At 44.3% G+C, this 17,285-nt stretch overlaps 1 protein-coding gene across 1 annotated transcript in view; it reads right to left on the bottom strand.

The window, feature by feature from the left end:
- Nucleotides 1-17,285, bottom strand: part of BEND7 (BEN domain containing 7) — a 56,873-nt gene that overhangs the window by 15,662 nt on the left and 23,926 nt on the right. Inside the window, 2 exon segments of the mRNA XM_074942611.1 lie at nucleotides 1,584-1,703; nucleotides 8,520-8,745. Coding sequence (XP_074798712.1) covers nucleotides 1,584-1,703; nucleotides 8,520-8,745 — 346 coding nt within the window.

Below are 17,285 nucleotides of genomic sequence, written 5' to 3'. Positions count from 1 at the left end.
TACTCTTTGGCCAGCTGAATATTCAACCTTTAGAATTCACTATGGATTTTTTTTTAAAAAAAGGGTAATACATAAACACACACAATTTCAACAGGTTAGAATAATTCCAGTTGGCCCAGAAGCCTAGAGCTTTATATTATCATATCGGACACTTGGGTTCAGTGCCTCATCTAGTTCCTTGTTCCTTAAACCAGCAGAAACAATGCACTTATTTGCAGTGAGGAGCAGGAAGAGAGAAAAAAAGAAAGCAAACTAAGGGCTTGGCTACACTTATATTTTATAGCGCTCTAACTTGCTTGCTCAGGGGTGTGAAAAATCACCGCTCTGAGTGCAGCAAGTCAGAGAGCTTTAAAGCGCTAGTGTAAACAGGCTCCGAGCACTGGAAGCCACGCTCCCAGCGCTCGGAGCTAATCCCCTCGTGGAGGTGGATTACCAGGAGCGCTGGGAGAGCTCTCTCCCGGTGCTTGCGCGCGACCACACTCGCACTTCAAAGCGCTGCCATGGGAGTGCTCCTGCGACAGCACTTTGAAGTTTCCAATGTAGCCATGTCCTAAGAAAGGTGGCTGTAAGGAAGGGTTATTGGTGTGATGCAAATGATGTGCCTCACACAATGGGGGTCAGGTGCTAGGACTTCTGGGGACATATCCTATGCAGTGGCGGATTAGCCACTAAGCCAACGAGGCCCATGCCCAGGCCAATTGGGCACCCCCGTGTCCCAACCCGCTCCGCCAGGCGCTTCTGCCAGCGAGCGGGTACGTGGCATGGAGGCTTGCACCGCTCCGCCCACCCAGACCTCCTGCTGGGGAGTGGGGGAAGCTTGCGCCCTCCGACCCCGCTCCCCGGCAGGAGCACCAGGCGGGTGGAGCGGGGCAAGCCCCTGTGCCCCAATCCCAGTGCTCGGTGGGGCAAACCCCACACCCATTTCCCCAGCAGGAGTGCCAGTGGGAGGGGGGACTGCAAGTGGAAGGGGTGAGAAGGGGTCCCCACTTGCCCTGGCCCAGGGCCCCATAAAACAGTAATCCACCTCTGATCCTATGATTCTTTGGGCTGCAGTAAACTGAGCTCTATGATTCTCTCAGTGAATTGTGGGAGAACTTGTCTGTCCCTTTGGGCGCATGGGGGAGAATTGTGGGAAGGTACTGGAGGACTCTCAGCATTTGAGAAATTTAGCCTGTGTCCTCAATGAGAAGTGGGCAGGTTACCAGCCCGAGTGAAAGCAGCCCCTAACCTCTAGTAGTCTATAGCCCCAGCTGGGAAGCTAGCTTAAAGCACCACTAAACTCAGGTGAGATGGTTGTGTGTATGGTGGACAGGAAGGGCTTAGAGGCAACACCTGAGAAAGAGTCTGACTGAACTCTAGAGTGAAGACATACCTTAAGACTATTACCATTCAAAACACCACATTTTGCATTCTAGCGGTAACATGCCTAAAGCGTACAGGCTTCATTTTCAGAGGTACTGAGCCCTCACAACGACAATTAAAGTCAAGGGGAGCGGTGGGTGCTCAGCTGACCTCTGAAAAACATCAGGCTCTATGACTTTAGTCTTATGGTAAGTTGCTATTTCGGACATTGTCATGCTCACCTGAGCCTCTTTTTAACCGTCTTCTTGCCAGTTTAATTTGATCCTGTAGAATCTGCACCCAGTCTCTGGGGCCAGGAAGTTTATCCACGTGGTTAGCAGTGCAATATTTTTCTGTGAAGACTAAAATAAAAGGTACCATTTTTTTAAAGTGTCTTATCAAAATTGAGAAGGAGGGGGGAAAGAGGAGGAGGAGAATAAAAACAACAACAACAAAAAACTGAAGTTAAAGTGGCCAAAACTAGGAGGGCAAGGCCAGAGGTCAATTCAATGTTCTGTGTGTTTATCTTTAAAAATATTATTTTGTGCCTAGATACTATATTGATTAACTGCCTATAAAAACCTGAGAAAGAGAGAGAATGTCTACATCTCATTTATGTCACATACAGAAAATCTGTAGTACAATAAATGGTGAACTCTGAACTAAGCCTCATGAGTGGTAGATATTTATAACTGCCGGTTCACCATATTCATTTTGGCATTAGTGGAGAACTGCAGGTCCCCTCCTGGGCCTTCTGGTCTCATGATCTTGTCTGTCAGGCTGCTAGCAAACAGGAGATATGAAGAAGTCCTAAACCTTCAGTGGGCATTTATCATATTGGCAAAATAGAAGAGGACCCTGAACTTTTATAAACATATATAAAACCAAACTGCTTTAAAGGGGACAATGTCAATCAGGTCCAAAACTTAGATTTTGTAAGAAAACAAGCTTTTACAGAGCCTAAAATACTAGATATATTTTCAAAAATTGTTGTAATTCCAATGACAAACAAACAGATAAAACATTCCCCTGCTGTGTCTGCAAACCCTAACACATTGCAACATTGAAAGCAAGAAATGAAACTGAGTATCAACAAAGGTGAAACTGACAAATTGTTTTCATTGTCCATCTGAGAGAAAAGTAAATCAGAACATAAATAGTCAAAGTATTACTATGATTAACAATACTATTGCAGTAGTGGCCAGATCTCTCAAAATCTGGAGCATCAATATGTTAGGGCAATACACAGGAAGACATGGTCTCTGGCTCAAAGTGCTTACAATCCAAGAGGATAAGTGATATATGAAGGATTTTATATATATATAAATAAAATACACACACACACACACACACACTCTTCAAAATATTAAAAAATAAGTATAAAGGGTCAAAAAATAATGTATTTTTAAAATTATTTCAGTTTTAATAATGTAAGGCACTATTCACAATATACAGCTGTTTGTTTATAATCTATGGCCCCAGTCCTGCAGTCTGATCAGTGAGGGCATGGGGTAGCCCAACTGGAATCCACAGATGTCAACAGGGTCTCACATAGATGCGGTGGTCAGCTTTGCATGAATTGAAAGCTTTTTGGATCAGGGACTGTCTTTTAGTTCTGTGTTTGTACAGTGCCTAGAACAATGGGGTCGTGGTTCATGCCTGTGGATCCCTACGTGCTACCATAATACAAATAATACAAGTAATAATAATCAACTGATTACAATATCAGAGAGTCTATGGGGTGAAAGATTACACTGTCCTTTGAAACAGGCATCAACTTGAATTCTAGTAAATTTAAAAAAAGTTGATAGTAGTTTCAGCTTCTACTCCTCTGCCAATTTTTGTGATTTTACAATCACGTTTGCTTATTTTTAAACAAGATTTCTCTCTCTATGTTGTGTGAAAGACAAAGACACACACACACACACACACACACACACACACACACAAACAACAGGAGGAAATGACTACACAGGGAAAACAGTGAAATTATCACTACACGAAGTGTGGACAAAGTAGAAAGAGAGAATTTCTCCTCTAATCATTTTCAGGTATAGAAATCTTATATATAACTTGTAATGATGGTAGGTAAAATGTGTGCAGACAGAAGGATGATTTTCAAGTTGACAGTGTGCCCTTAAGTTCTCAGATAATTTCTCCAATGAATGTAGCTTTTTCTCCATTTCTGTATCTATGTCACGGAAAAGGACAAAAATCATCACTAAACAATATCTGTGAGTTTGGTAGAGTAATGTCTCAATGATAATGCAAACAACGTGATGTTGTTCTTGTGGAGATTTCATACTGGCTCAGTCATTACTTGGAATAAATGAAACCACAGTGTCTTATAGCATAGCTCCCCAGGGGAAACCAGTGCTATTGGAGCCAGGCTGAGTAAAGTTCCACGCTGTGTCAACCCTTGGCAACTTGCTGCATTAGCCCCTAGGAAAGAACTCCCCTAATGAAACATGACAAAGGTCATGCACTATCATTTGGTTGATACTCTAAATGCAGTGAATGCAATCCTCTTATTATAGCAGTGCCTAGTAGTACCACCACAGACACATTTCTATTTCCATTACAAATTCTATTTTTGAGGGGTTTGTAACACAGGCTTTTCAACTGAAATGTGGTCATTTTTGTTTAACTGCTTGTGACCACTGCTTTCTACAGTGGGGCGAGTTTTGCTATTTCAATGGTGCTGCCCCACCTACTGGAAATATCTGTCCCCTGCTCCCTTTCCTCCATGTCAGCAGATTTTAAAATTCATATTCAAACCTTACTGTTCTCTCGAGTTTATGACTAACTTGCCCTGTAAAGCTTTTTGGGACTTGTATGAAGGATACCATGTAAAAAAATAAGTTTTCCTGGTATGCCAATGTTTATCAGCAATACAGTATTCTCTACTGGACCTTTCGAAGCTAATATATTGTCAATGCATTGGGACAAAAGAATCAACAAGATGTGAATGGAGGCACTGAGTCAATGAACATTATATATAAACTGCCATTACAGATCAGATCAGTGGTCCATCTAGTCCAGTATTCTGTCTCTTGCAGAGGGGCCAGTACCAGATTCTTCAGAGGAGAGTGTGTAAGAAACCCCTCACTGGACAAATCATGAAATAACCAATTTTTTCCCCTGAGTTAGGCAATCTAAAATCAACCTTCTAATAGAAACCTAGTGCAACCACAACCAGGTTCAGAGTCAATACCAGAGATTCCATCAGAAATATAAGTCAGGACTTAGACATGGTCACAATCAGAATCAGAGAAGAGTAAGACTGGAGGAGACCTCAAGTGGTCCTCTAGTCCAGTCCCCTGCACTCAAGGCAGGACTATGTAATAACTAGACCATTCCTGACAGGTGTTTGTCTAATGTGTTATTAAAAACCTCCAATGACGGAGATTCCACAACCTCCGAAGGCAATTCGTTCCAGTGCTTCCAACTATCAATTTGTTACAGCTACCCTGACAGGAAGTTTTTCCTAATGTCCAACCTAAACCGCCCTTGCTGCAATTTAAGCGCATTGCTTCTGGTCCTATCCTCAGAGAGCACGGAGGATACTTTGTCTGCCTCCTCCTTTTAATAACTTTTTATGTACTTGAAAACTGTTATTATGTCCCTCCTTAGTCTTCTCTTCTCCAGACTAAACGAACCCAATTCTTTCAATCTTTCCTCATAGCTCATGTCTTTTTAGACCTTCAATTACTTTTGTTGCTCTCCTCTGGACTTTGTCCAATATGTCCACGTCTTTCCTGAAATGTGGCACCCAGAACTGGACACAATACTCCAGTAGAGGCCTTATCAGCGCAGAGTAGAGTGGAAGAATGACTTCTCGTGTCTCACTCACAACACTCCTGCTAATACATCCCAGAATGATATTTGCTTTTTTTGCAACAGTGTTACACTGTTGACTCATATTTAGCTTGCGAGTCTCTATAACCTCCAGAGCCCTTTTGCAGTACTCCTTCTTAGGTGGTCATTTCCTATTTTGTATGTGCAATTGATTGTTCCTTCTTAAGTAGAGTACTTTGCGTTTCTTCTTATTGAAGTTCATCCTATTTACTTCAGACCATTTCTCCAGTTTGTCCAGATCATTTTGAATTTTAATCCTATCCTCCAAAGCACTTGCAACCCCTCCCAGCTTGCTACTGTTTGCAAATTTTATAAGTGTACTCTATGCCATTATTTAAATCAATGATGAAGATATTGACCAGAACCGGACCCAGGACCGATACCTGTAGGACCCCACTCGATATGCCCTTCCAGCTTTACTGTGAACCACTGATTTACATTCTGGAAATGGTTTGCCAACCATTTATGCACCCACCTTATAGTATCTCCACCTAGGCTGCATTTCCCTAGTTTATTTATGAGAAGGTCATGCGAGACAGTATCAAAAGCCTTACTAAAGTCAAGATATAACATCTACTTCTACTGCTTCCCCCCATCCACAAAGCTTGTTACGCTGTCTAAGAAAGCTATTAGGCTGGTTTGACATGTTTTTTCTTCACAAATCCATGTTGACTGTTACTTAGCACCTTATTATCTTCTAGATGTTTGCAAATTGATTACTTAAATTATTTGCTCCATTATCTTTCTGGGTACTGAAGTTAAGATGACTGGTCTGTAATTCCCCCGGTTGTCTGTATTCCCCTTTTTATAGATTTGGCACTATATTTGCCCTCTTCCAGTCCTCTGGAGTCTCTCCTGTCTTCCATGAGTTTCGAAGATAATTGCTAATGGCTCAGATATCTCCTCAGTCAGCTCCTTGAGTATTCTAGGATGTATTTCATCAGGCCCTGGTGAAATGACAACATCTAACTTGTCTAAGTAATTTTTAACTTGTTCTTTCCTTATTTTAGCCCTCAGATCCTACCTCATTTTCCCTCGCATTCACTATGTTTGACTGCCAATCGCTACTATACTTTTTGGTGAAAACTGAAACAAAAAAAAATAATTTAACACTTCTGCCCTATTTACATTTTCTGTTATTGTCTGTTCCCCCTCACTGAGTAATGGACCTACCCTGTCCTTGGTCTTCTTCTTGTTTCTAATGTATTTGTAGAATATTTTCTTGTTACCCATTAGGTCTACAGCTAGTTTAATCTAGTTTTGTGCCCTGACCTGTCTAATTTTGTCCCTACATACTTGTGTTATTTGTTTATATTCATCGTTTGTAATTTGACCTAGTTGCCACTTTTTGTAGGACTCTTTTGAGTTTCAGATCACTGAAGATCTCCTGGCTAAACCAGGGTGGTCTCTCTCCAGACTTCCTATCTTTCCTACACAGTAAGATAGTTTGCTCATGTGCCCTTAATAATGTCTCTTTGAAAAACTGCCAGCTCTCTCAAACTATTTTTCCCCTTAGACTTGCTTCCCATGGAAACTTACCTACCAACTCTCTGAGTTTGCTCAAGTCTGCCTTTTTGAAATCCATTTTGTTTATTGTGCTGTTTTCCCTCCTACCATGCCTTGGAATCATGAACTCTATCATTTCATGATCACTTTCATCCAAGTTGCCTTCCACTTTCAAATTCTCAACCAGTTCTTCTTTATTTGTCAAAATCAAATCTAGAACAGGCTTTCCCATAGCTGCTTTCTCCACCTTCTGAAATAAAAAATTGTCTGCAATGCATTCCAAGAACTTGTTGAATAATCTGTGCCCTACTGTGTTATTTTCCCAACAGATGTCTGGGTAGCTGAAGTCCCCCATCACCACCAAGTCCTGTGCTTTGGATAATTTTGTTCATTGTTTAAAAAAAGCTTCATCCAGCTTCTTCTTCCTGGTTAGGCGGTCTGTAGTAGATCTCTACCATGACATCACCCTTGGTTTTTACCCCTTTTATCCTTACCCAGAAACTTTCCACAAGTCTGTCTCCTACTTTCATCTCCGCCTCAGTTCAAATGCATACATCTTTGATATACAAGGCAACACCTCCTCCCTTTTCCCCTGCCTGTCCTTCCTGAGCAAACTATACCTTTCTATACCAATATTCCTGTCATGTGTATTATCCTACCAAGTCTCTGTGATGCAACTGTCATAGTCGTGTTTATTCACTAGCATTTCTAGCTCTTCTTGTTTATTCCCCATCCTTCTTGCATTAGTATATAGATATCTAAGACGCTGATTTGATTTCCCCTCTATGTTTCCTCTTGTCTCTCCCTTGTCCCTGCTATAATGGTCCATGCTCCCCCCAGATTCCGACCCTTCTCCCAGGTCTCCATAGTCCATATATTCTTAACTTCCATGTTAGCTAATGGCCACTCATAACTAGGAATGAATCACATGTACTTTAAAAGCTCCAGATGGTACAAAATGTAGCAGCCTGTCCACTTACCACAGATCACCCCTTTCTGCACTAGTTCCCTGATTAAGTTGAATACAGAGTCTCTGTCCTAATACTCAAAGCCCTGGACCATAATTTCCTCTTGCAGCTATATTCTACTGATTGTCAATGGGGGAAGACAACTCAGAGGTGGACAGAACATTCACAGTAGCTTGACCTAGACTATGGAATTCACTCTCACAAGACAAGCAGGACCACAACCTCACTGACATCAGAATTAGACACAAAACTCATTTCCTTTACTAGATTTTCCTCAATAAGATCTTTCCCACCTCACTGCCAGCCACAAACTACTAATCCCGTTATTCATAGACCAGATATGACACTGTCAGGTGCACAGCAAGCTTTTCCATTCTACCCTGCCAATGTGCCTCAACCCTGATCTGGAAGGACCAAGGCAGAATTATGGCAATCCAGGACCCAAGGTAAAACTCAGGAGAGTTCTCCCATGACCCCGCATCTCCACGTAGTGGCAGCAGGCTTCAATCTAATGAATGAGCAGTGCATTTCTCTAGTTGGAGCAATTGTTTCAGGCTGTCTTCTGACTCAAAATGGATATCAAGTGTTTTTCTTTACATCCATGAAGGCCAGAAAAAAAAAATTTAAATTGAGATTCTTATCTCATCACATGTCTTCAGGGGCTGGGGACCTAAGCATGAGCCTCTAGCTTAATCAGAAATTATGGAAAAATTATAAAAAGAAGAATGCACATTTTTCTGACCCAAATGCCAAGGATTCTAAGTTCCTGGCATTACTCAATGACTAGAGCATATTCTCAGCTAAGGATGGAGATATGTATATACAGGAAACAAAGCAGAAATATACCTTTTATTGCACCCACAATATTTTGGTCTAGTCCTTTTCGGTTGTCATTGAGTCCTCTTTTCCTCTTGCCATTGGGTAAAGAGTTAGCCAAGGTCTTGTCATCAAAAAATGCACACACCAACTTTCTAAACAGCAGGCTTCCTGAGCGAGTATAGTTTGACAATATAGAGTCCAGCTGAGATTTGGGCATAAAGACATCAAAGCCTTCAGCAAGTTGCACTTCTGGCTACCAAAGGAAAACAAATATTTTAATTAAAATAGTGTTCACACATGTTGTTCTACATGCACATCCAGCAAGACTTCATTGTCACTTAGTGATCACATCCATGAAGCTTATCCAGGAGTCATGATAAAAAACGGTTACTCACCTTCTCGTAACTGTTGTTCTTCGAGATGTGTTGCTCATATCCATTCCAATCAGGTGTGTGTGTGCCGCGTGCACAGTCGTAGGAAAGTTTTCCCCCTAGCAACACCCGTTGGGTTGGCTGTGGAACCCCCTAGAGTGGTGCCTTCATGGCACTCAATATATGACCCTGCTGACCCAGCACCTCCTCAGTTCCTTCTTGCTGGTTACTCTGACAGAGGGGAAGGCGGGTGGGTTTGGGATGGATATGAGCAGCACATCTTGAAGAACAACAGTTACGAGAACGTGAGTAACCGTTTTTTCTTCTTCGAGTGATTGCTCATATCGATTCCAATTAGGTGACTCCCAAGCCTTACCTAGGTGGTGGGGTCGGAGTTATGGAATCGCAGATTAGAACACTGCTCTGACAAAAGCTGCATCATCTCTGGCATGCTGGACAATGGCATAATGAGAGGTACTGTATGAACAGAGGACCAAGTTGGCTGCCCTGCAGATTTCTTGGATTGGGACCTGGGCCAGGAATGCCACCGATGAGGCCTGTGCCCTTGTGGAGTGTGCAGTAAGTGCCTGGGCTGGTGTCTTGGCCAGCTTGTAGCATGTGTGGATGCAGGATGTGATCCAGGAAGATATTCTTTGAGATGAGACTGGTAGGCCTTTCATGCGGTCAGCCACTGCTATGAACAACTGGTTCAATTTTCTGAATGGCTTGGTGCATTCAATATAGAAGGCTAACGCTTGTCAAACATCCAAGGAGTGCAGCCTCTGCTCATGGCTCCTGGTATGAGGCTTCGGACAAAAGAACAGGGAGGATAGGTCTTGGCTGGTATGGAAATGTGATGCCATTTTAGGCAGAGAGGCCGGGTGAGGGCTGAGCTGCACCATGTTCTTGTGGAAAACTGTGTAAGGTAGGTTGGAGATAAGGGCCTTTAACTCAGACACACTTTTTGCTGATGTGATGGCAATTAGGAAGGCTACCTTCTACGATAGGTAGAGAAGGGAGCAAGTCACCAACGGAGAGGACCAAATTAAGGTCCCACGCAGGAACAGGCTGTCTAATCTGGGGATGTAGCTGGTCCAGACCCTTGAGGAACCATCCAACCATGGGGTTGGCGAAGACGGAGCGTCCAGAGGCTCCAGGGTGGAAAGCCGAGAAAGCCACTAGGTATATCTTTATGGATGACACTCCAAGGCCTTGCTATTTCAGATGCAGAATGTACTCCAGAATAAGAGGTAATGGTGCCTGAAGTGGGGGCATATGACGCTGGTCACACCAGCAAGTGAACCTCTTCCACTTCGCCTGATATGTGGTCCTCGTGGAGGGCTTTCTGCTGCAGAGTAATACCTCCCTTACCTGCTCCGAGCACAGGAGCTCCATAGGATTCTGCCATGAAGCTTCCAGGCCACGAGGAGGAGGGACCGGAGGTCTGGGTGACAAAGATGACCGTGGTCCTGAGTGATCAAGTCGGGGAGGAGCGGCAACGTGATCGGAGTGTCGACCGACAGATCCAGAAGCGTGGTGTGCCGGTGTTGTTGAGGCCATGCTGGAGCCATGCTGGTGCCACCACGCCCTGGTTCTCATGGGCAACTTCAATCACCCTGATATCTGCTGGGAGAGCACTACAGCGGTGCACAGACAATCCAGGAAGTTTTTGGAAAATGTAGGGGACAATTTCCTGGTGCAAGTGCTGGAGGAGCCAACTAGGGGGAGAGCTTTTCTTGACCTGCTGGTCACAAACCAGGAAGAATTAGTAGGGGAAGCAAAAGTGGATGGGAATCTGGGAGGCAGTGACCATGAGTTGGTCGGTTCAGGATCCTGACACAGGGAAGAAAGGAGAGCAGCAGAATACGGACCCTTGACTTCAGGAAAGCAGACTTCGACTCCCTCAGGGAACTGATACATAGGATCCCCTGGGGGAATAACATGAGGGGGAAAGGAGTCCAGGAGAGCTGGCTGTATTTCAAAGAATCCCTATTGAGGTTACAGGGACAAACCATCCCGATGTGTCGAAAGAATAGTAAATATGGCAGGCGACCAGCTTGGCTTAACAGTGAAATCCTTGCGGATCTTAAACATAAAAAAGAAGCTTACAAGATGTGGAAGATTGGACAAATGACCAGTGAAGAGTATAAAAATGTTGCTCGGGCACGTAGGAATGAACTCAGGAGGGCCAAATCGCACCTGGAGCTGCAGCTAGCAAGAGATGTTAAGAGTAACAAGAAGGGTTTCTTCAGGTATGTTGGCAACAAGAAGAAAGCCAAGGAAAGTGTGGGCCCCTTACTGAATGAGGGAGGCAACCTAGTGACAGAGGATGTGGAAAAAGCTAATGTACTCAATGCTTTTTTTGCCTCTGTCTTCACGAACAAGGTCAGCTCCCAGACTGCTGCGCTGGGCAACACAGCATGGGGAGTAGGTGGCCAGCCCTCTGTGGAGAAAGAAGTGGTTAGGGACTATTTAGAAAAGCTGGACGTGCACAAGTCCATGGGGCCGGATGCGTTGCATCCGAGAGTGCTAAAGGAGTTGGCGGCTGTGATTGCAGAGCCATTGGCCATTATCTTTGAAAACTCGTGGCGATCGGGGAAAGTCCCGGACGACTGGAAAAAGGCTAATGTAGAGCCCATCTTTAAAAAAGGGAAGGAGGATCCTGAGAACTACAGGCCAGTCAGCCTCACCTCAGTCCCTGGAAAAATCATGGAGCCGGTCCTCAAGGAATCAATCCTGAAGCACTTACATGAGAGGAAAGTGATCAGGAACAGTCAGCATGGATTCACCAAGGGAAGGTCATGCCTGACTAATCTAATCGCTTTCTATGATGACATTACTGGTTCTGTGGATGAAGGGAAAGCAGTGGATGTATTGTTTCTTGACTTTAGCAAAGCTTTTGACACGGTCTCCCACAGTATTCTTGTCAGCAAGTTAAAGAAGTATGGGCTGGATGAATGCACTAGAAGGTGGGTAGAAAGTTGGCTAGATTGTCGGGCTCAACGGGTAGTGATCAATGGCTCCATGTCTGGATGGCAGCCGGTATCAAGTGGAGTGCCCCAAGGGTCGGTCCTGGGGCCGGTTTTGTTCAATATCTTCATAAATGATCTGGAGGATGGTGTGGATTGCACTCTCAGCAAATTTGCGGATGATACTAAACTAGGAGGAGTGGTAGATACGGTGGCAGGTAGAGATAGGATACAGAGGGACCTAGACAAATTGGAGGATTGGGCCAAAAGAAATCTGATGAGGTTCAATAAGGATAAGTGCAGGGTCCTGCACTTAGGACGGAAGAATCTAATGCACCGCTACAGATTAGGGACCGAATGGCTAGGCAGCAGTTCTGCGGAAAAGGACCTAGGGGTGACAGTGGATGAGAAGCTGGATATGAGTCAACAGTGTGCCTTTGTTGCCAAGAAGGCCAATGGCATTTTGGGATGTATAAGTAGGGGCATAGCCAGCAGATCGAGGGACGTGATCGTTCCCCTCTATTCGACATTGGTGAGGCCTCATCTGGAATACTGTGTCCAGCTTTGGGCCCCACACTACAAGAAGGATGTGGAAAAATTGGAGAGAGTCCAGCGAAGGGCAACAAAAATGATTAGGGGTCTGGAACACATGACTTATGAGGAGAGGCTGAGGGAACTGGGACTGTTTAGTCTGTGGAAGAGAAGAATGAGGGGGGATTTAATAGCTGCTTTCAACTACCTGAGAGGTGGTTCCAAAGAGGATGGTTCTAGACTATTCTCAGTGGTAGAAGATGACAGGACAAAGAGTAATGGTCTCAAGTTGCAGTGGGGGAGGTTTAGGTTGGATATTAGGAAAAACTTTTTCACTAGGAGGGTGGTGAAATACTGGAATGTGTTACCTAGGGAGGTGGTAGAATCTCCTTCCTTAGAAGTTTTTAAGGTCAGGCTTGACAAAGCCCTGGCTGGGATGATTTAATTGGGGATTGGTCCTGCTTTGAGCAGGCGGTTGGACTAGATGACCTCCTGAGATCCCTTCCAACCCTGATATTCTATGATTCTATGATCTCTGCCCCGTCTCTGCGGACCTTGAGCAGGACCTTGTGCACGAGAGTGATCGGGGGAAAGGCATAGCGCAGACGGCCTCCCCAGGGTAGCAGGAATGTGTCTGCAATTGAGCCTGGGCTGCTTTTCTGGAAGGAAAAAAACTGGGCACTTCCTGTTGCTCTGAGTGGTGAACAGGTCAACCTGGGGAAACCCGCACCTCTGGAAGATGGAGTAAAGTCTAGCCAGATAGACTGGCTGTGGAAGGATCTGCTGAGGTGGTCTGCCAGTAAGTTCTGGGCTCCTGGCAGATATGATGCTTCCAGGTGAATGGAGTGGGCTATACAGAATTCCCACAGACTGAGAGCTTCCTGACAGAGGGCGAGGACCAGGTTCCACCATGCTTGTTGATGTAAAACATTGCAGTGGTGTTGTCTGTCATGATGGCCACGTGGCTGGCCTTGCAGACAAGACTGAAAGGCCTGGCATGCGAATCACACCGCTCTGAGCTCCTTGATATTGATATGGATAAAAAGCTCATCCTGTGACCAGAGGCCCTGCATTCGCAGATATCCCAGATGTGCACCCCAACCTATTGCTGATGCGTCCTTAACTAGAGACAAGGACAGCTGAGGGCTGCTGAAGGGGACTCCTTTACAGACTATTCGAGCATCAAGCCACCACTGGAGTGACTCTAGCACCTGCTATGTCACTGTGACCACTAGTCCCAGGCTGTTGCGCCCCGGGCGATATGTCGAAGTGAGCCACGTCTGCAGAGATCTGAGTCTCAGCCTGGCATGTTGGACCACGTATGTGCAGGCCGCCATGTGACCAAGGAGACTGAGGCAATTCCTTGCTGTAGTGGTCAGGTATTCTCTCATGCATGGAATGATGCTTGCCATGGCTTGGAATTGGGGCTCCGATAAACTCTATCCTCTGGGTCGGAGACAAGGTGGACTTGTTCATGTTGAGGAGGAAACCCAGTCTCTCGAACGTGGATATGGCCAGACAGACCTGTGACTCCACCTGTTCGCTGGTATGCTCCCTGAGCACCCAATCTTCAAAGTAAGGGTATACCTGCATCTGCCTCCTTCGGAAGAAGGCTGCTACCACTGACATGCACTTGGTGAACACTTGTGGGGCTGTCAACAGGCCGAAGGGAAGGACCGTGAACTGATAATGTTTTTGATCAATCAGAAACCTGAAAAAGTGTCTGTGAGCAGGGAGAATCATTATGTGAAAGTATGCATCTTTCATGTCAAGGGTGGAGAATCAGTCTCCTGGATCCAGAGAAGGGATAATTATATTGAGGGAAACTATGCAGAACTTCAACTTTACCATGAACTTGTTGAGTCCTTGCAGGCCTAGAATGAATCTGAGACCCCGTTTGGCTTTGGGGATTAGGAAATAGCAGGAATAGAATCCCTTGCCAGTGAGGAACCTCCTCCACCACTCCTATGGCGAGGAGCGCCTGCATCTCCTGGATAAGGAGATGCTCATGAGACGGGTCCCTGAAGAGGGATGGGGGGGGGGAGGGGGGAGAGACTGAGTCCTGCCGCGCCGATGTGGGTTGTGGTCTAAGTGCTGCCTTCATAAGGAACTGTTTCAATCTAAAAGTCCCACTCCTTCTTGGTTCGGGGGCAAAAGCCCTTACAAATCCTGCACTCTTCTGACTGATGTGCTTCCCCAGACACTTTAAACAAGCGTCATGAGGGTCGCCCGTTGGCATGGGCTTGTTACAGGACTTGCAGGGCTCGAACCCCTGGGACTTAGGCATGTAAGTCCCACAAAGAGAACACAGTCAGGGTGAAGGGTAAACCCTCCAGCCCAACAGCTAACTAACTACTAACTAGAACTACAATAACTAAGAACAAACTAAGAACTGAACTACTACACAATACAGTCTGAAAGAGAAGCTAGGGAAACATGGAGAGCTTGCAAAGCAAGATGCCACAGTTCTAACGACCATCACTGGCGGTAAGAAGGAACTGAGGAGGCACCAGGTCGACAGGGTCATATATTGAGCGCCATGAAGGCATCACGCCTGGGGGCTCCACAGCCAACCCGACGGGTGCTGCTAGGGGAAAAAACATTCTGATCACTGTGCACGCGGCGCGGACACACCTAATTGGAATCTATACGAGCAATCACTCTAAGAACAGTTTATTTTACTGAAATAAAAGTAACCAGTGAATGAGCACATTAAAAGGCAAGTCAAATAATTATACAGATTGTCATCTTTCATGTACCATTGCAGCTACTCAACACTTACTATGCTACTTCTTTGTACACAGCAAAAAATTAAACAAAACAAAAACCCAAAGGGCAAGGATACCTTGCAATATGTAATTACAGGTAGGGCCCAGAAGGTCACCACCAGAACAATGTCATTTGGAAAAGGCCAAATAGCCTTTTAAAATAGGGTTTATATGACCCTTTAGTGGATCTGATTCACTCCCATGAGCACAGGGAGTACAATCTGCATCTTTCTGCACTAACGGAGCAGTTCACTCATGGGGCACCACAGAAGGGATATGTTCCCAGGGAGGACAGGTGGTTGTACGGCAACCATCTTCCAGTAGGGTACTGGCTTTAAGTTCTATTCAAAGCTCCACAGGAAGTCAAGTCAGTAGGACCTCGCAGTGCAAGGACAACTCGTGTGTGTGAAAGATGGCAAAAACTGAGTAAATGATTGCTCCCAAATCCTGTGTTGGCTTGTGAATCACTCTCCTTCTTGTTAGCATGTAGCCTGAGTGCATCCTTAGAATATGACGACATTAAATTCACATCTTATTATAGCAAAAAGAAATTGTGGTAAATCATATAGCTAAATGACACTGCCAGAAGAAAAGGAGGAAAATATCACTGCCTTGTATTTCCTACACAGCTAGACTCTCTTATTAAGCACTTTTAGGTCTAACATTTCCCAAAGGTCTCTGAGAGGATCCCCACCTCACAATACACATTGGGCATGAACAATGTGTATTTTTGTGCAATTACACATTTTGGGCAGGTTTGCTCAAGCAACATTTTGTTTTAATAATGCAAACGTCCACCTGCAAATACTATGGATATGTTTTCAAAGATGCATGCACAGGCATAAGTGGTAGCATGTACAGCGCTATGCTGCAGGAGAGCTTCTCTCACCCACATAGCTACTGCTGCTTGTTGGGGGTGATTTAATTATGTTGACGAGAGAGCTCTCTCCCATCAGCGTAGAGGGCTACAGAAGAGATCCGACAGCAGCGCAAGTGCACCAGTACAGCTATGCCACTGTAAGCTTTCTAGTGTAGACATAGCCTTAGAAATCTAAGGCCATGTCTACACGTACAAGCTTACAGCGGCATATGTTATGCCGTGTTATGCCGATGGGACAGAGCTCTCCTGTCGACATAATAAAAGCAGCTCATCAATCAGCAGTAGCTATAGCACTGTGCACACAATCGCTTAGGCCAGCAAAACTTATGTCGCTGAGGGGGGTGATTTTTTTCAAACCCATGAGCGACAAAAGTTTTGCCAACGTAAGTGCTCGTGTAGATATGGTCTAACAAGATCCCAGTGATGCAAGGAGGAAATGCCATAAACGAATCTAATTAATACTGCTATGAATTACCTGTGAAAAACACCTGTGCATCGGAGGAGGGGGAAGGGAGAGAACAGAGTCAATGTAATGTTAATTTAGGCTTTTTAAAATAAATTAATCAATTTGTACCTCAGACACATAAATTGAAGGTAAAATGCTGATTTATCACTGCATTCCTTTAGTAGCAAATTATTCTTCAATCAAAGGCAATCAGTACTTAATTGAGATTTCATGGACAATTTTGAATGTGATTTATCAAATGGAATAGCTCTTGTTAGCAGATAATAATCAGGGTATAAAGAACTGGTGGGTAACTATTCATGTACAGTGTAATATAAATTATCTGCATTAATAGTAAAGCAAAGATAAGAAAGTTTAACTATAAGTAAGTGCTCATTACATTTAAAAAGGGCTAATCTGGTTTATGGGCCAGATTCTGAGCTCTGATCCACTGATGTGACTCCAGGGTACCTCAACTGAAACCTTAACATTGGTTTCAGTGAAGTTATCCTTGATTTACTGAAGTCGAATGGGGATCGCTTTCTAGGCAAAGATGTAGTGAAAATAATATTGGCATTGGTTAGTAATTGTATTAATCAGTACATACAAGGAGCAATTTGTACAATTTTCCAGTGAGAGTATTTATATACTGTACTTCAAAACTGCCTTTCGGTTTTCATAGGCGCTCAGACACGATGGCCATGAGTGCAATAGAAATGCCTATAAATAAATAGAAGGAAAAGATAAAACAATGTCCTTATTCATTCTTTTTAAAAAGTGATATTATTTAATCCATTCAAAATTTTTAGAGATTTCATTTTATTTCCAC

This window comes from Natator depressus, chromosome 1 (genome assembly GCF_965152275.1).
Source record: "Natator depressus isolate rNatDep1 chromosome 1, rNatDep2.hap1, whole genome shotgun sequence".
NCBI lineage: Eukaryota > Metazoa > Chordata > Testudines > Cheloniidae > Natator > Natator depressus.
Note: the sequence above shows the minus strand (reverse complement) of the source record. Positions and strands in the feature narration are given on the sequence as shown.